The sequence below is a fragment of the Necator americanus genome, chromosome III, assembly GCF_031761385.1.
Source record: "Necator americanus strain Aroian chromosome III, whole genome shotgun sequence".
NCBI classification, from domain to species: Eukaryota; Metazoa; Nematoda; class Chromadorea; order Rhabditida; family Ancylostomatidae; genus Necator; species Necator americanus.
Window position 1 is genome coordinate 26582961 of NC_087373.1, and position 20553 is coordinate 26603513.

General features: G+C 39.2%; 1 protein-coding gene across 2 annotated transcripts; it reads left to right on the top strand.

Moving 5' to 3' along the window:
* Window positions 1–4978: 4978 nt before the first annotated feature.
* RB195_011024 (uncharacterized protein) lies at window positions 4979–20481 on the top strand (the record flags this gene model as incomplete). Of its 2 annotated transcripts, XM_064192271.1 has the most annotated exons (16): window positions 4979–5015; window positions 8247–8359; window positions 12596–12733; window positions 13430–13547; window positions 13839–13932; window positions 14919–15068; window positions 15213–15390; window positions 16439–16525; window positions 16640–16777; window positions 16935–17036; window positions 17149–17286; window positions 17356–17475; window positions 18511–18595; window positions 18689–18887; window positions 19017–19145; window positions 20310–20481. In XM_064192271.1, 16 exons carry the CDS (start codon window positions 4979–4981, stop codon window positions 20479–20481), a joined length of 1998 nt encoding a protein of 665 aa, XP_064049854.1. The 2 variants fall into 2 exon arrangements, with proteins under 2 accessions (XP_064049854.1, XP_064049855.1); XM_064192272.1 differs by lacking the exon at window positions 4979–5015 and having other exon boundaries at window positions 8339–8359.
* Between the last annotated feature and the right edge of the window lie 72 nt (window positions 20482–20553).

Consider the following 20553-nt stretch of genomic DNA (forward strand, 5'->3'; position numbering starts at 1 on the left):
CATGTAATGAAGCAGCAATTTTTGGGGTTTCATGAGCAATGGAAGGAACAGTGAGGAATTTGTGCATGCAGATGCTCATTATTTCATTCAAATTTGAAATGAACGGACAACTGGGAGGAACAAATTGGAAGGATTAGTTACAGATACAGCCGGGACACACAATAATTGAAAGTTTGGATGATAATAGGGATTTAAAAAATCATCAGGAATCATCGTTTTTGTTAGAGTTTTGGATAACTGCCAAAAGTTCGAAAATGAACGCAAGGAATGACTGTACTGCGATCGCCAACGAAACATCTCCATATAGCGACTAACTCGTACAGAAACGTATTGCATGGAATTCAACGCATCAGTGGCACAGGATATAAACTATCAGGATCAATGTTTTAGATGTTGAACAACAGTCCTAAGTGAGAAGCCGCTACTTCACACGCATACATACATACCCAATTCTAGTAATTCCCTTGTACTTCTATCTGCCATTATCACTACTTCAGCAGGAATCTGTTTTTTCCCTGCTGTAGATGGTCTCAGACACATCCGCTTCTAAAATTTTTAAAAAGTTGCAATCGAAGCAGTACTGTTTGTAGTAAAAAAAACTGATTAATTCATTATGGGCGGTGCTATCACTGAAGCCGTAGAATCATTTTTTGTAGCCAAATATGTATTTATTCGTGGATAAGTATTAGATCTCCTTCAAAACTCCTAAAAATGTGTTGCGTAACTTTTAAGGAATAAGCGCCTCTCTTTTCTTGCTTCTCAATGGATGTACATGCAGAAAAATTAAAAACATAAAGTAAATCAGGCTGGAATCCGATGTTGCTAAGCGGTATGCATTTACATGATTCAAGATTATTGAATTCAAAGGATTAAGTGCACGACGTTGATCAAATACGCCTACGCGTCCGGCTTCAACACACACTTCGTTTGAGGTTTATGAACGTGTTTCTAGCTTATTCACTGACTTACGAGGGCGAACCGATGCGTCAAGTCAGTGTTTTTATCCTCTCAGACAAATCTGGTACCAATTTATCGACCCCGAAGGGATGTGGTTGGCATTGAGGCGCATTCGAACCTGCGATCGATCGTGCAGCTACAGCGCAACCTTTTACCGTCTACACTACACTGTCCCTAACCACTGAATTTATAGGCTACAAACAATCAGCGTTGTAGTCTTGTCCTTGTTATTTGAGGAAATACAGCCCTACTACACTATCACCGTCACCTAACGTATGAACCTTTAATGATGCTTTCGGTGCTTTGCTCTGGTACATAAATGCACTCTAAAATAAAATAAATGAACGTAAGAGAATCAATCCGATATCAAGTAAATAAAATTACCGCATATTTTTGAAATTTCGCACTTTAATTTACTCATAACTTCAAGTAAATAACTTCAAATATTATAAGTATAAATATATAGTGTTGAGGTAGAACACGTCTAAGAAGGTGGACTTTTTGGATTTTTCCAGTAATGACAATTCATAGGAGTAAAAGGCAAGCACTTAGATCTGAAAGTGACAGAAAGTACACTGGACATTTCTCCCGTCGCTCAGTCAATTTATAAAATGCCGTAACTATACATATTTCCCAGTCCCAGAACCAGGTTTTGTTTGTTAAACCATGTTCTGACTGAATAATTCCGACGACTTATGGAAATCTTCGAAAAAAGAGAGGTGGGAATGTGAATCGGCCGGCACGTCCGTGGTTGAAACCAATTTCCGACTGGATAAGCGGTTTAGTCTTACTGCAAGCTGGAAAAAGTTAGATGAGATAACAGGGAAGAATATGAAGTCGTTATCCATACGAAATGATTATATGGTCAGCTATTCGGACTTTTTGCATTAGGATCGTTGTAAACCAGAGTAATTTTACTTACATATAGCAGGAAGGGAGTGCCCTATGGTTGATTGTTAGTGAGTCTTAACTTAAACTCCAAAAAAACCAAGACCAGGAGAAATGGAAGAAGAATTTCGAAGGAAAGGGAGGAATTCTTAGGAACTGAAGTAAAATTTCAGATTTTTACGTGAGTGAAATTGCTGCTTCTTCTGCAGTCTTTTTTTCATTATCAGAATGTGCTCGATGGTTTAGAAAAAGGGAAAAGTTTGGAAGGAGAGAGAAAGAGCTGCAAGTGAACAGAGGTATTTCGCAGTAGGAATGTGAAATTGAATTATGCATATTTTAGTCAGTTGTGATAACGGCGAATATTTCGATATTGTTCCAGTGATGTGATGATTGGTGGTTCTTTTGTTTTTTTTTGTTTTTTTTTTCCTTACAAAGAAAGCAAAAAAGGGCTATATACGTTGTGCTTGAGTCATATATATGTCTCAGCACCAATTTGTGTAATTTCAAATATTTTGGATCTAAAAAGCAAGGGAAAGCGGGATAGAACCAGTAAAAGGAGTTGGGTTAAACCTATGGGATCATCTACCTGAGGTCATTTAAAGGCATCACCCCACGAATCTGAGGTGGTACGGATTTCAGGTGGAGTATTCGTATACGGGATCGCAGATTATGGAGAGAGGGTGATTCCGTCCATTTCTTCCTAATTGCCGTAAAGGAAGATACGGCTTCGAGCGTTCCGGTGCACTATTTTCTACAACGAGTTCGACTGGAGCGCGCCAGCCTTGTGCACGCGCTGCGTCTTCCGGACAGTTTTTTACGGCAATTAGGAAGAAATGGACAGAATAACCCCCCTCTCCATAATATGCTATCCCGTATACGAATACTCCACCTGAAATGCGTATCACCTCAGATTCGTGGGGTGATGCCTTTAAACAACAAAATAGTTAGTATATGATGATAATTAATGACTAGGCCACATTTTTCACTATAAACTACATAGCCTACAATTTATACCACAAGGGTTTTACTTGTAAAACACGTTATACTTTCCTCTTTTCTTCAAAATAGTTCAACTACGAAGAAAGAATAGAAAAAACTATAAAAATATCACCGAAAGGTGAAAAAAAAAATTGCTACAAAAACAGTCGTGAACCGAAGCAGAGCGTGTTTCCTCACTGGAATATGTATGTAGGTTTATGAAGGTTGCGGAAAAAGTGAACTCGCGCAATTTTCGCGACCTCACCATCGGCTCGTCAAACGTAATTGACGATCGCCACACTGTCGTGCCTACCTGACTACCTACCTCGTCTACGAGTTTAACGCTCACCAACGAAACCCGACTACTTGCTGCAATTTTGAAATTTTGAAATTCCAGAAAAAAAATTGGTTGGGGTTGGGCTGGGCAGGGGCTGAAATTTGAGATAATAATTTATTTCTTTTCGGGTTAAAGAAAAGTCGTGAGGTGGAGACAAATGAAGTCGATTAGATACAGCTGAAGAGAGAGTTGCTATAGTAATCAGGCGGCGAAATAACACTTAGCGGCGTTTTTTTTTTCATAGAGCACAGTTGGAGATGAAATTAATGAGTTTTCCCCAGTGGAATTGCTGAACATGAATTGGGGCATAGTTTTCACTTGTTCTTCACGAAAAGGATCCAATTTGTCGCAGTGTTTGTTGACAGTCGCCCGAATGCACATACGTTCCCTCTATTTGCTTTGTAACCACTTCTATTCAAACGAGTTTCATGCTCGTCCTCTCTAACCTCTTTTAAAGAAAGTGCACGTAAGGTCCCATTTCATTTCAACGATCGCAAAAGAGAAAATAAGCGAAGAAAATGAGAAAAACTATTCTGTGAAGGTTAAAGGTTAATAATCGATCGTGGAGGTACGAGGTGATCGGTAACGTTCGTACGTATCCACGATGAATATAATTGTATTTACTGTTTTGAGCACAGTCCACTGTGTAGAGTCAAATGCAGAAAAATCTTTGGCAACGCGGTCACCAACAACGAATCCCGTTTTGTGTCTGACCGAGGCGACGAAACTGGTAAACGATGCAGTAGTAAATAAGAATAGAAGGAAGGTATTATCGTCATGTCTTTGTGAGTAACTGACTAATAGTGGAAAACAGTGTCGTGACAGTGCTGGAAAACAACCCATTCAACATGTTGCTGAGAAGATTTTATGAGGAGCAACGGCTAATTGAAGGAACTGTTTCTTACACGATATCTACCGTAAACTACCATGGTTAGCGTGACTTAGCACATTCAATTGTGCAGATATCCTATCGTCGTATGCTTGTTATGCAGCAAAAAAAAGAAAGCAACGCTTGAAATGCGAGCGATGCTTTTTTCACAAGCGATTCCCCGCTCTTCAGATTGTTTGCAACGGAAATTATGTATTATACTTCTTTACATTAAATGTTGGAATCCGCTCTTATTCTCCGACCTCCCTTAATTACCTCTCTGTCCTCCAAATTTGAGGAAAATCTGACCAATGCTCACTTTAATGTCTATTCTTGAAGGAAATATGTCTACTATTTGTTATGCTCTAGTATATAATTCTGTCACCGTATTATTTTTCGCTCTACAGTGTGATCACCAATGGAAGAATGGAAAAATGTGGCTCAGATGAAAACAGAGCAATGAAAGGGGCTCAATGAAAAGCCGATAAGACGAAACCGAATAAGATACAGAAAGGCCAACGTACACAAAACCGAGAACTCAAATGTGGTTGTAGGTAGAAAAAAATAACAAAACTCAATTTCTCCTTTTTATTGAAAGTCTCTAGTAATAAAAGCAAATATCCACTTACACAGAAGATTCTCATGAGGTGAAGCAGACCAATAACAAACTTCTAAAATTTGTTGTAATTAGAAGATTACTGCAATTTACTAACTTTGACTTTTAAATATTTTAAATTTATTTTCGTTTTCCGCTGCTGTTTTAGCTTTAACATACAAATTACTCAGTTTCTAAAGTTCTTTTTGTTCTCCATTTCTCCAAACCTAGTTTGACGAAAGAGGATTTAAAAATGACCGGCGGCAAGAATTTTTGCAAGACCATAACATTGAAATAAAATATTTAAAGGTCAAAGTTAGTAAGTTGCAGTAATCTTCTAATTACAACAAATTTTATGTCGAACCGTCGATGCCGAGTAGACGACGAAGATGGTTTGTCTTAGGCAGTGGCCAGACTTCGACTGCGCAGACGTGGTGGTGACCTCCCAAGGTGGTTCTAAGTTTGCCCGGACCCTAAGCTACTTCATTATATTAAAATTTGTTTATGCTTTCTTTGGATAGAGTGTTAATCAGTCAAATGCTTCGGTAAAACTGAGAACCAAAATCTTTGCGAAGCTGTTGATAACGTTAAACTTGCTCATTTTTGAATAGAGTACAGTGTTGGTATCAATGGTCTTTACTGCAGTCCAAACATATGTCACATAGGTGACATTTCTTTTTTTTATTTTTGCTCAGTTTCTCTATGAAGGATTTTACGAGACAACTACTTGGGTATAATGTTTTCTGATAAAGGAGTCGCTAATTATTTTTGGAGTATCGTTTAAATTAAATTAAAATAGACGACCTTGAATGAAATTGCTGCTTGAATTCTACGATATTCGTATTCATTTGTATTCATATTTATTCCTTTCATATTCATTTTATATTTCGAGACGTTTATTCTGTTCTCACGAGAATTTTTATGTTTTCAAACTTATGTATTTTCGAAATTTTTCACAAAGAAAAAATAATAAGAAAAAAGAATGACATATGTTTTATGGAAGACTTTACTTTGTTTTGACAGATTTGAAGAAAAATAACATCTTGTAGAGGGAAATTTGGAAGAACGTGAAAGAATTGATCCATATCCATGGCGATTGCGTAACTGAGTGCAAAACAACTCCGCAAGAACCGAAAACTTCGAACAAACCAGAAATGGAGCGATTTTGTCGTTTTGTCGTCTTCCCATAGCATAAGAACGGGTCACGCTAGGGCGATCTGCGGATCTACGTGACTCAATGTAACCTAGTTCTAGCATATTTTTGATTTATGTTATGGAAGTGAAACCAAAACACAAGTGTCCGCTTTCCCAAGTAAAATTCATTCTGTCGAACTGTTTACCATTGCTAAAGTGTCTTTGGCTTTTTTTAGTCTTTTCTATCTCCGCCATTCGCTTAAATGACAAGAAATCATTGGAATTTAGTTGCGCCAGAAATTTACATTCAAGTGATGGATTGATGGGGGATTGAAAGTTTTTTAGTTTATTTAGGGAAGAAAGACGTTTAAGCTAAAAATATGGAAAAAAAAGAAAAAAGAATATAAAAGAAAAGAGAAAGTCAGAAAGATGGGAAGACACATGAAAAAGAAGAGGATTAAAGCGAAAAAAAGCGGGTAGACGACAGTTTGTCCTAGTTCAGAACTAGTGAGGACCATCAAAGATGAATCAAGCTGGACGGACAAAGAGAACAGGTTAAGAAAAGCAGCGGAGGACACATCTTTGACTAAGTTTCTTCTTGAGAAATTAACATTCAATAAATAAATAGCAGTAAAGGGTGAGGTGCTTTAAGTTGGTCAATTTTTCTGCAGTATTTCACAAAATTGCACTTATTCATAAATTCTAGGTTGAGTCATAAATAAATTCGGCCCAGGTACATGGTACCTATTGTTATTGTTTACGCATACAGCTGGTTGCCCAAACTAGGGATTTTTGTTAACTCGACCCTGCCTCCCCCCCCCCCTTCATTTAATTTTCTTCTTCACTTTGAAAACGTGGAATCAAAAAACGCACATAGACCATCTGATGCTTTGGGAGCCAAAACAAGGTGATGCTGTTGCAGCCACGGCTCGGAAAAACATCTGTGTGTATGATGATGGAGCGATAACCGCTCGAGCGGTAAGAAGTTGGTTTGGCAAATTCCGTTCTGGAGAGGTGACCTTGAAGGAGAAACCAAAGGGGTGGAGGTAGGGGCGGCCTTTCAGACTTCGATGTTAGCATTTTGAAGTCAATGTGGAACAAATTCCACTTCGAACAACAAGAGACGTGGCATAGAAGCTTAATACGCCACAATTTTTTTCTAGTTTCTATGCTATTGAAAAATAAATGTGTGGAAAAAGAAAACGAAAGTTATTAATGATTCAACCTAATAAATAGGAAAAAACGGGCAGAGCTTATTCCTCAACCTAATTCTCAAGAGAGGCAAGTTCCGTGTGCTTCAAACGGTTCAAGAGCGTGAAACGTTCAACGTAGCGATTGAAGACTGGCTTTCTGGCAGCAAAAACGGGAGCAGCGTTCGCAGCACACGTATGTGGGTAGCACTCATGCCATAGTGTGTGTGCATTGTAGCCGACAGCGACAAAGAACTGGTCTCTTGTCATCAGCGCTCAGCTGTTTTTTTTCGCCTGCTACCCTCCCTCCCACATCACATACGCTTCTTCCGCAATTCCATTCACTGTGCCACACACCTACAAATTACGTAATCGTGGGGGTGAAACTGGTTGCGCACCGCACGACGATCGAGATCATAAACGATACTTCATCCGTATATGCACTCGATACGCTAAATAATCCACAATCGCACACGCCGCATCCATTCTCCGAAGGATAGAATGGGCGATTACGCGCCTCGCGAACAAAAAACCATCAAAAAGTCACGTCAATTGATACTAATGCGGTCTTGCATGTCCGTATGATAGAAATTTTTTTGGATCTCGGATAGAAGGATTTCCGAATTTTTCGGAAATGGTTTTTCTAAAGCTCATTTAGCACATAAAAGATTTTCCGTTGTACATTCTGGAAAAGACTTCAGATGTGATGTGATGCGTAGACAGATCCCTTAGCCGCTGAACATTATGTGAATATATAATGAACACACATCACATTCTACATCAATGACACCAAGAAAAGTATTCCAAAGATAGAGAAAGACTTAGTTTATTCGAAAATTTCGTTTAACCCTCATGACTTTATAACTACCGCAGGTAAGAAAAGCTGGATGCGTAGCGAAAGTTTTCATAACTTAAGCTATGTACAAAGAGAACTTTTCTAATTTTCGAGCTTAGTAATGTTGACACTTTTTTCTCGGTCAAAATTATCGCAAAAAAAAACACGAAGAGATCGTTGCGTGAAGGTTATGAATATCGAACAAACATTAGCAAACTGTGCGAACACGTCCGCACCGCACGCACGAAATTTGAGATTAGACGTTATCATCTAGTCCAGGAACTTTGCTTTTATGAAATGGTACTGGTTGTATTAGAAGTGCTGAGTATGATCTGACACCTTTCAATAGTGCCTGCTGAATGTGTCATAGAGTATTATCCATGCGCCTGTATGTTATTACATATTTACTGAATCACATGTACAAAATTGCGTAAAATGAAACCCGGAAAGAGTTTTCTTTTCAGCGATCGTATTCTCAGTGCTGAATACAAGACATTTATCGACACTGTTCGAGAATGACAGACATTTTTCGCATCTGGCTGATTTTGAAAGAGAAATGGCTTACAGAACTGAAATGGTGAGTATATTTGATTTATTATGTAGTTTGAATGTAAATGCGCAGTTTTTTCTCCATGGTTTGGGATTTGTGGTGTCATGTAAAAGGACAAGACATTCTAGCAATTACACTGACGCATTTTTCGAGGAGTCTTTATAAGTTAGAGCTGGAGAATAGAGGTGTTATTCTAAAAAAGGAACTACTGTTACGCGTCCGCTGTTGAATATCCCCTCGTCATACAAAGCACATCTAACATAGTAAACATAGTAGTATTTCTTTCACGGTTTCCTCTTTTTCAGCGTGAAAAATACCAGGGATACTCTTAAGCTCCGTTATTGCTGTTCAGCCAGGGGAAAATGTTCAAGAAATATATTCTCAAAATCCATCAGATATCCTAATCCATAGGTCCCAAACGAAAAGAGCATGTATTTAGAAGTTTCTGAATCTGCTGATATATTTATCAACTTTAGTAATTCTTGCAGTACTGTAAATATCAGTTTTTGTTGTTTTTTGATTCAGCAGAAATCTATTCTTACGGATTACGATTCTTAGTGGAAGGATCAAGGTGTCTTTCTTAATCAGGTGGAACTTAAGGAGTTTCTCATGAGTAAAAACATCAGCTCACGAATCTGAGGTGGTACGGATTTGAGGTGGAGTATACGGGATCGTAGATTATGGAGAAGGGGGTGATCCCGCCCATTTCTTCCTAATTGCCGTAAAAAACTGCCCGGATGATGCGACGCGTGCACAAGGCTGGCGCGCTCCAATCGAACTTCTTGTGGAAAATAGCGCGCCGGAACGCCCGAAGCCGAAGCCGTATCTTCCGGGCTGTTTTTTTACGGCAATTAGGAAGAAATGGACGGAATCACCCCCCTCTCCATACTGTATGATCCCGTATACGAATACTCCACCTGAGTTCAGTACCACCTCAGATTCGTGGGGTGATGTCTTTAAATAACCTAAACGGCGAGCAAAGGGCGGCGACATCTTCACCGAGTGGTGTCACCCTCTACAAATTTGAACTTATCCTGCTCCTTTTTCGACCAGACCTCGCATTGAATCTTTCCATCCGTTGCTCTTCGTAGTAGTTTCCTAAGAATATTAAATTTCTGCCTGATATTATCTACTGTTTTGCTGGGCGGTGTTACGCAGTCCGTAAAAGGTTGCGCTGTGAATGCACGATGGTTCGAAATAGCCCAAGTCCCATCCAAGCCTTTCATCCTTCCGGGGTCGATAAATTTGTGCCAGACTTTTCTGCGAGGATAAAAACACTGACTTGACACATCGGCCAGCCTCCACAAGTCATTACATAGGCCAGTTACACGTTCGTGAACCTCAAACGATTCTGAATTGAAGTGAACGTGGTGGTGCATCCCAAACGGATTGATTAATGCTATAGCCCTTATCCCTTATCCGCCTTACTAATTCGCTATTCACTGCTAGCTTTCTTTTGAAAAATTTAGTGATTGCAGCCAGGATTAAATAATAGTCAGAATAATGTGTTGGTCAAAAAAGTCACCATGTCATGGACCTGTTTATACTCCATTCCATCGATTTTTTCCTAGAAATAATCGCATTCCGACTTGCAAAACTATAAATCCGCTTTTGTATGCATGATCGCATTCTCGACATCCTATGTCTCTTAACATTCAGTGATTCAGTGATTCATAAAAAGCAACTTTATTAAGCGTAATCACGTAGCGCAGTTAACGTTCTCCGAAACTCAGCCCTGTAAAGCGTTGTAAGCACATGTACAGCAAATATTAAAGTTAATCTGAGCGCCGAGGCTACTTTTATTTCGTTCAGATGGATGAAGTATTGCTATGCAAACCCGTACCTGCGCTCCAGCTGAGTATAGTATCAGAATTTTCTGATCCCTTAAAAGAAGCGTAGCGATGAGAGACTTCCACAGATTTTGCCTAACGATCGACCACTGAAACCACTCAAAGAATTCCGGTGCATTCCATGCGGGTTCACTTCTCTACGTCTAATTTTGTAAAGAATTGCTTCGTTAAGCGATTTGAGACCACTGAGTTCGTAAAGCCCTGAATTCCGGCTTTCTAGATGGTGGTTCACGTTTCCATTGTGATATTTTGAATCCAGCATAGGAAATTTCACTGGACGCTACTTCTAATCTTTTCTATGATTGTAATTTTATGAGGAACAAAATATACCTTGTAAACTGAGCGTGTTAATCTAGAAAAATGTTGGAAATTTCTTGTGTAGTCTTAGAATAGACACAGTTCTCGTCATCCCATAAAAACATTGGAAGAACAAAGGAATATTGTTGCGTTTGTAAAAGCAGGAAATTGTTTTTTTTTCTTCCCTGGGAGAAAAGTAACGGAAGTAAAGGAAGTAAGAGTATGTACGAGAGGACAATGAATGTTTTCCACAGAAGAAACTCATTTTAGAGCTAATTGCAGCTAACGCCTATAATGTATTCGTAGCAAACGGCGAGGTAAAAAGGACTATGTCGAACTTTTTGGACGTATTAAGAGCACAGTAAGAGGAAATTAACCGAAATATACGGTTGTCCTTTGTAAGTCTTATGGACAAAGAGAACTTGTTGAGGGTGCACTTTTTCTGGACCAATTTCAAAGAAATTCGAACGTAGCAGCATGAACTATGAACACTTAAAAGTCGAAACATGTTCTACATGAACTTTATGGATGTTTTTGGCAACAATTGTATGTATCTACGACCTCGACAGAGCTTCTGGACAGCTGCACATAAAACAGTACCACAGTCTCGCGCCTTCAGGGCAGTTTTAATGTACGCACACCTGCCAGCTACTGGAGAAAATGCGCATCTCATCTATGTGAATATCGTAGCACGGTAGGAAAGGGACTAGAAATTGTTTTTGTTTACCGCAACACAGAGTAATTGTTATACGCTTTGCTATAAGTACATGGAAATTATAAGTGGAATTTTTTAAAAATAATTAATACGTAATAAGATTCTTGTCGTTTAGCGGATATGGAGTGAAGAAAAGAGAAATTTTGGAACTTTCTGCAGAATTTCATGAACGACTTCTAAAATATCCATTGAGATAGAGAGGTGCGTCCTCTGATTGCAATCAACTTGTTATTACCGTATGATAAAGTATACGGTAAGACAAAGCAATGACAAATCTTTATTGAATATCGTTAAATTTAAAGCGCACGGACGGAGAGAACGGAGGGGACTTGTCAATATTGTCGATCTGCATAGTATTTTAACTATTACTTATTTATTATTTTAGGACATTTCAAAAAAAGCATTGTTTTAGAATGTGTGGCGTTTGCGGGAAAAAGTTGCTTCACTTGCAGAAATAATGAACCGGTTGTATCTTAAAAATGACAATATCTTCAATAACAGGTTTTTCTGTTCGCACCGAAATCCACTGCGAAGCAAAATCGTCCAAGTTCCAGCACATCTGATCTGTTGACAGTATTCTTTTTGCAACATAAAATCACTGGGAGTGGAATAAGTCTCTCAGAAACGACTACTACTGATTGATTTATAAAATGTTACCACATTAATTTATCATTTTATTATTACTACTATTGGTTGATTTATTAAAGATTTCTGGAATGAACGTCAAAAGCTAACTTATCCAACACTATCTTAAATGATTGAGTTGAGAAGGGATGGAGGGAAAAAAATGACGGAAAGAAGTGTTTGAACAACTCATACTAGAATGAATTGCAGAGAAGTCGGGAAGAGAGTTTGCGTATTACCAGAAGAGTCACGTAAATGCGATGAGGGTACGTGAAGTATGCGGTGAGGTGAGATGTGAGAAGTACTTCAGGGGCGAACCTCTGTGATGTCTGGCCACGGTTGCAGTTTCCGCGAAAATGCAGTCATAGGTCTAGCCAGCGGGAGGCGAACGTCCACGATTGATAATGTTCAGTCGAAAATACGATTCTCATCTCTCTTCCCAGATATCGCCATCATCCGTAGTGATGAACGAAGAACGAAGATCGATAAAAGTCCCAATTAGCTACATTCGTACTGGGTCTGCGGATACGAATCCAAAGCATCCTTACATTTGCTGCCAAAAAAAAACGCAGGTTCTGTGCCACTGGAGATTAGTAAAATTCCGGAACCCAACAACAATCAATCGCCAAAGAACCGTACTAGTGTATAATCGACCGCAGGCGATTCTGGTTTGATATTAACGCGATCAATAAAATTGGCAGCTGCAGAAGAAAAACGTTCACCACAAGAATAGTATTCTATTCTATTTTTTAGTATCATATTTTTGTATTACTTCAGGGTCTCTACTTTTCCTACTACAAGACTATTATTAATGCGCCATCGTTTCTTGACGGTCTTCAGCAAATAACACATGACAACGTGACCGAATATGGGCACACAATAAACACGCTGAAAAGGTTCAACCTGTATCCTGAGGTATGTATTGGAGTTTCATCCCATTTCCGGTCAATCGAGCTAACCTTTCATTCGGTGTCCGGAAAACAAAAGATAAAAATAACTAGAAATTCACAATTTTCCCACAGAATCATTTCGATTAATATTAATAAAAATTTTAGTTTCTACAATTTTAGTTCAACGCATTTCACATAATTTGGCGGAAAGCTTTTGTTTCTTACAACCACAACTTCTTGCCAAAGTTCCAACCATGTCTTCACCAAAGTTGTTTTCGGGGTAGAAGTTGTTTTTGTTATGGAGCCTGTGGTTGCTGGAAGGACAGGGAGAAGCTTTTTGTAATCACAAGAAGACGAGTCCTTTGACGTCACATACATCAGGATCCCTGGCTCTCCTCATTTTCACATTTTAGAGGATATCGTAATTTTCGACAACCAGTTATTTGTTTCTGAATGAGAATATAAGAAATAGTTAGAAAAAATGGGGAGGTTCAAAAGCTACCAAATGATATGGAAATCCGTTCAACTTCTCATCTCCTGTTGCTTCGAATCCCTTGAGTTGTGAGCTCAAAGGGCGAACTACCCTACTTTCTGAATGAAATCGAGAAATAGAACATTTCAAAAACCCGCTTAAAAATAATTGCCAGGATTACTCAACATGTCTAGAAACATTCAAACATTTTGAAAATGGCATACGCGAAATCAGGAGGTGCTTTTACAGGTGTTGCTCTCGTTCGTTTATCGACAGTTCAGAGCGTTAACAAATGGTTTGGGATGGAAAATGGAGCGATGTTGGACGGTGAATAGAGGAGAATTGTCACCAGTTGAAAGTTGTGAAGGTTGGTCGAGTGATGGCTCTCGTGCAAGTGCCCTCAGTGAGTGAGCACCGTTCAGTTGCACGTGCACGGTGAAGAACTGCAATTTATTTAGCAAACATCGCTCTCATCTCCACTTAGTAAGTAGATCAGGTCAACAGCTGTATTAGAGAGAACTCCTAGTCTACGATACGTTCATACTGTAAACATTTGATCTAGCTGTCTGCATTTGAGATAACGAACCCAACACGAACGTGAAGGGGACAAACATATGCTAAGTTATGAATTCTGAGTTGAATGTATTCCATTTCTCAGGAGTGGGAAATTCCCACTACTTCTACATCAATCATGTGTTCGCGCTGGCTGGTACCACAGCTGGTTGGATATTTTTATTGGGTATCCTTGTAAGGTTAGTGAGTTTCATTTCCTCAGAAATTTCTTTCAGCGAGTGTGCGTGTTTCTTAAAACGCTGTTTTATACTTGGAGTTCATTCACTTTTTATGTCGTTGGCTGAGGCAGAGTAGCATTAGCAACGGGTTTTCGTTAAGGAATTGTATAAGCCCTTCAAAGTTTGTCCTAGCCCTCTTTCTAGTCTCTTGAACTAAGTTGCACCAATGTTTAAGCAATTTTATCGCAAAAAAGAGGTTGGTAATTCCGACCAGGAAAACTTCATTTATTTCCAAAGAATTCCCTTTATTTTCACTTTCATTCCCACAATTCTCCGAAATATCGTGATAGCTTTTATTTCAAGTAAAACAAAACGAAATCAACGTTATTACAACCCACTTCTTTCAATGGGTTCTACTCGAAATGGGTCATGGTGGAAAAATATCCCATTAAAATGTTCGACAAGGTAGATGAGACGAGTTAAATGAACCAAAACATCTTTTTTTTTGTTTATTAGATAGAATAAGCCTTTTTGGCTCGAATAATTGTAGTTCTGCTACAAAAAGAACGAAAGGAAGAGATGTGTAGGAGTTTCCGGTAGATTACCCATGTTTTATGATTTTATTTAATATTCGTAATATGTTTGTGCGTATTTCTCGGGAGTATAATCTGGAGAAGACTTCGACGGCTTCTTTCTGCACAAATTATTCTTCTGATATAGTTTTCCCTGATTCTGGCTTCGTTTAAAATTTTTAATGGTTCTAGAATGAAGAGTTTATGAGTGACAATATAACATGAAGCTGGTGTTTTCGCCACAGCCGTCAATATTGTGAGGAAGAAGCACCGGTACAGTTCTGAGGGTTGGGACATGCAAAAAGTTATTAGTATATGTCGGAAATTATGATTCATAAGGAAACCTGATATATCTCAGCAATTCCGGCAAACGACACTCTCCGTAGTAAAGGATTTCAAAGTCTTTGAACCTTTGATAAGCCGTGACTGTTCCAGCGATTCCCTTCTCGGAGGACTCGTCGCGGTTCTCGCCTTTGCGTTCAACCATGGTGAAGCGACGAGGGTGCAATGGACGCCACCTCTCCGCGAATCTTTCGCTTTCCCAATGATTATTGCACAAATTGCTGTCGTTACGTACATTTTGAAGTGGGTCAAAATTTCACTAGTGCAATAATTGTCTGTCTAGTCGAGTGCTACATTATCACGCAGATGTTGTTCCCAAATTGACCGTTCTTCTGTAGTGATCGTTAAATTCGAAGTTTTCCCGCATATGTATTCTACAATGTTTAGGAACCAGTGCTCTGGTGCTCTCTATTCTATGGCTGTAGCTCTGTTCGGCATATTCGCCATGCTTTTTTGGCAATTCACTCAGTTTGCTTTTTTCACGCAAGTCGGATGTCTTTTCATTGTATACGCTTTCGACTTTGTTCCCCGGAGGACGATGGAGACGTTGCTTAACGCCCATTTGGTATGAGTATCTGTCACAATATTCCTAGAGAATTCAAACTATGCTGGTTTTTGGCATTTCACACACTTTCTCTTTTCATTTTCCTTTTCTTACTGAACAGTCACGTTGGTAGTACTTGCGTTTAAACGGCTACGACAGAGTTAGCTATTAGCTTGGCCACTTATTTTTTTCCACATAACCTTCACAAATCACATAGTTAATCACAAATTGATTATCGATGTGATTGTCCACCACAACGATCATGGTTAAGACATTTATGATTAATACGCTCATGATTAATACATCATCTTTTTGCGAAGCTTATAATCCCGGGAGGTGGGACGGGAAGCTAGAAGAGAGAGGTGTGGAGAATATGGTGGATAGGAGACCTTTCCTGAACCCATGATTTCAAGTTGGCGACGAGTGTCGGAAACGACATGCACGTAGCCGTCGTCAATTCAAACTACCACTTGTTCCGGCCCAAAGCATTCCCTGAAGCAAACACAGTTCAATTCTTTCACTGACCTTAAATTCGCTGCTGAGTTCTTCTTTAAGTCTCAGCCCACCAGCTTCTGGTCCCGGGGAGTTGTAAAAAAGCTTCCGAGAAAAATGAAACGTTGTAATAGACAATTGTGATAAAAACATAAACTGATAATCATCATTGTTTGATTAAGAATCTAAAGGATCTAAATCTAAATTGTAAAGGGTATGCGTGTGTTAAAAACCAAGTAGCCTACTTTATAGATCAATTTATTAGTTAATTGCTATCTCTGCGTTCAACTACGGAGCGTTTAACTACGAAAACAAAATCGTGTCATTTGCATTTAAAGTTTCGATATTTCAAAAAAAAAATAATGCGTAAAATTGTGTGCAAATTGAAAAACAACTATTAGTGTAGGTGGTACTGCATTGTTCAGAAACGTACGAGATGGTTGCGAGAGCACAAACTTCGCAGAACGTTTCCAATTCCAAATGACTGTTTCCTTCTTATTCTGAAGAACCGTAATAAAACCGCACAACGTAATGGTGTCGTTGCCAATGTGGCTTTTTTCAGGTTACATTATTTCAGGTTACATTCGTAGTAGCATGTCTGATGTTATTTGGAAACGAAATGTTGCTCACCTCTCTCTACATCGCTAGCATCATGGCTTCTTTGGTGGGTATCTGTCGAACAATCGAATGCAACGAGTTGCTTGCAACATTGCTGCGTTTTCTTTTTCTCAGCGATGATTTTGTTCTCCAAAAGCTTCTGTGCAGCTTCTCATTTCAGATACTGGTCCAAATGGATCCTATTCTTGACAAAATTTCATTTCGCCCGTTGTATGTTGCCGTTTCTTCATCATGCTTTGTTGCCGCAACTCTTGGTATCAAGATAGGTATATCGAAGCTACTTCAAATTGAAGACGACGTGAGTAAAATGTAGAATTTCTTTTTTTCGAACTAGAGCTTATGCAGTCGTTCTGTCACGGTAGCGCCGTTCTCTCACGGTAGTGGAGAGCACCATAGGATACAATCACTTTTTCAATGGGAATTGCGGTATATTGTACGTATTCTCAGAATTACAGGCTCACATCTCCGATATCTTACGTTCAAAATTCTCCAATTATTCCACTTTCCACACTCGCCTTTACACGTGTTCGGCAGAGTTCGACTTTATTCCTTTTGAGGTGATTATTCTCAGATTCAAACCATGTGAAAGTCGAAGTTGCTTTTGTCATCTCAGTGATGTCTACTTGTGCGGTTAGCTTCTTCTCCAACAAATATTCACTCAAATTTAAGACTCTCCAAAAATTATCTGCAACATGGCTCATTCCGTGTGCTTTCTTGGGTGTTTTTGTGTTCGTGATATATTTTTTCTTCACCGAAAGGAATGAACTACTGTGGAGGAGCAAAGTGAAAGGAAAGCCTCACTCGGAGGTAGGACAGTGCCGTAGATTCATGAACTATGGAACTATTGCATGTTGAATCTAAGGAAGGACATTTCAGGTCTTTTATAACGCGGTACAAACTTTCTGTTATAGTATGATGGCTTTGTTAGTCATGCGGTTGAAGTTGTTCATGACACCACATTTGTGCATCTGCTGCACAATACTTGCCAATAATGAGGTGTGATTTTTTGAAATTTCTGATTTTTTTTAGTTCAAAAGTCCCTTTTGAATAATAGGTTGTCCTCAATGTTCTGCTCGCTGCGGACGCTTGTTCACATTCTTCTACAGAGCGCGTAAATTCATTTAGTTGAGAAATAATTAATGGACGTTCTTTTAACCTAATAAAGCATGTAGGTGTGAAAAGTAGAGAAGTGTCGTGCACCACATCATAGAGAATTCATGGCAATACAAGTTGTTTATGTTTTGATTTTTCTTCTAAAATTTATCACGTCTATCATTATTTATCACGCACAACATGTTTTTCCAATTAATCAAAACGATATTCGCATCGCAATCGTCTTCCAAAATGTCCAGAAGTTTCTTGAATGACATTGACGAGGTTCTTGAGCTCAGAACGTCATGTGCGCCGCTAGAATCACATGTAGCGCATGACACCATGAGAGTCCGAAGAAAATCTGAAGATATAAAATCAGGTCCGCGGGCTGCGCTAGGTTTTTTGCTCCTGATCGTGATTTGCACTTTCTGGGGAACATTCCGTGATGGCACTTTATCAGTGAAGTACCATCACAGAATCTCATATCGTGTGAGATATCATGTCATAAGAGAAATCTCTGGATGAGAATTTCGGGTATATCTGATTCAGTGAAGGTGATTGGGCTTGGCACAGGAGTTGACGAGCAGAAAAGGTTTGAGTGGAACTTTTCCGTGAAGGTGTTGCCTTTAATCTAGAATTGAAAACGTTCTAACCAACATGAGATTTGATGGTACCTAACCGTGTGCAGCGTACTAAGGCAATGCATATACTGAAGCGGGAAGTAGACATTTAGCTAGCCATCCTTGCCATAACGAGCTCAGCTACCACCACGGGTAATTATTTGTTGATGTGTACGCTATAGAAAAGAATTCTTTATTCCTCAAAAGCAGACACTTAGGTGTAGTACATTTTCCTTATTGGGCAGAATCCTTTCTTTTCAATGTTCCGCAAAAGAATAGCTCACTAATGGTCTACAAATGTCCAACATTGTAATTTCAGATCTTCAGAGCTATCAAGATCGCGCTCGACAAACGAATTCACGCTGTCCTTGTTGTAGGAATGATAGCCGCGATGGCATTCGAAGGTTGAATCCCTGACATCCAATATGTATATTTTCTGTTCCCTCAGTTGCAAATAGAAGCAGTGGGTTCTTTTGGGATATTATTTGCCATTTCAGGAAATGCAAACATCGAGAAACAATTGCGAATTAAAGGAGAATACAGTAACCCGGAGCAGGAGCAACTCTTTGATTGGATCCTGAAGAAAACAAAACCAAACGATGTATTTTGTGGCACTATGCCTGTCATGGCCAATGTCAAATTATCCACACTCCGTCCTATCTTAAATCACCCTCATTATGAAGATGTTGGAATTAGGTGATTCCTACACTATACTATATACTCCTACAATTTACCAATTTTATTACACCCTTAACTGTGAACGGAACCAGAACATCCAGAAAATATGATAGAATTTTGCACGTTCTTCAAATTTCTCAAATTCAGAGAGCGGACAAAGAAGGTATACGCCATCTTCAGCAGGAAGCCAATTCACGAAGTTCATGGCACTCTGAAGCAGATGGGTGCCAATTATTTAGTTTTCCAGTTGTTCAACTGCGCTACAGAACCAAACAAGTATGGTTTTATTGATTATTGAAATAGTGTTTAATTTCTCATTGGTAGTCTATCGGAGTATGATGAGGAAGAAATGGCGACTGAAAGAGCAAGTCCAACGAAAAGTAGCGAAATTATAGTAACTATGCTTTCCAGTGTTTCTTTCAACAAGAAGTCCACTTTACGAGTTGAAATTTCAATGTCGAAAGGGGTACATCAATTCGACATTTCCTCATTGACCTATCTTCCGCTAATCAAAGCTGTCCCATGTGCATACAATCGAAAGTGAAATTACTCCTATGGTGACTTTCTTGACGTCTCAGTAACCGTGCCTTAGTATTTCTTCTCAAGCAGGACAACTACTTCTAGATATCAGAATCACATAGTGGCAACTACTATGTATTTTGCTACAATAATGGCTGCCTGCTAATTAATCTAAGTAAAAAATTGACTTCTCTAGAAAATTCGAGATTTCACTTTTTTCCCATACCTTCGGGGTATTCCGCTTAGATCCATTGTTCTCGTATACCAATGCTTGGGGCGTGTGTGGTGTAGCGTGTAAATGAATAACAACGGAGACAGTAGGGCATATACACACAGCATAATCTTTCTTTTATTGTTCGGGTGCACCTTTGTGTGCATACCACACCATTTGCAACTACTTAACCTTGCTCTCTTAAGTGGCCAAAATCTTAAGAAAGCTATTTTAAGCATGGTGAGAAATTTTTTAGGGTCTAATACGAATATTACACTAGACAAACTTTCAATTGTATTCTTTGTTAGTTTACTTTCTGACATTAGTTTAATTGAAGTACTACTAGGTACTGAACTATTATCTTTATGGGAATTTGTCTCCAAAAATGTGTAATGATTTCGCTTCCACGCTATGGGCGAGTCGAAGCCATCGAAAGTCGAACCTTGGTGCAATCGTAGAAGCGGCCACGTTCGTGGCGACGCGGCGTAGAAGGTGGTTGGGATCAAGATGGGACCATCCTCTCAAACCACAGACTAGCCCTATCCTACCGCTTCGAGCGTAGCTGCTTTCGTAACTCCACCAAAATTCGGGCCGTCTGTGCACTTCAAAACGAGGATTTCTCAGTGCATGGGTTAACCGTTTAAACGTGCTGTATAGAATAGAAGTCACCATTGAAAATGCCAGGAATAAAGCAATAATATGTGATTTAGACCGTATTGTGCGTACAGAGGGATGTGGGACGAAGATGATAAGGAGAACATCGGACGTGTCTCAAACTGTGACCTTATCAATGCTGCAGTCACACAACACAGTCCAGAAGTTATCCATCCTTTCAGCATCGTCTACTCCAGAAAACACAACTACATAGTGCTAAAGATATAGAAAAGCACATTCTAGTGCAAGTATTCAAATGGCAGATACTGGTACGAGAGCATATCAGTTCTCTTGAAAGTG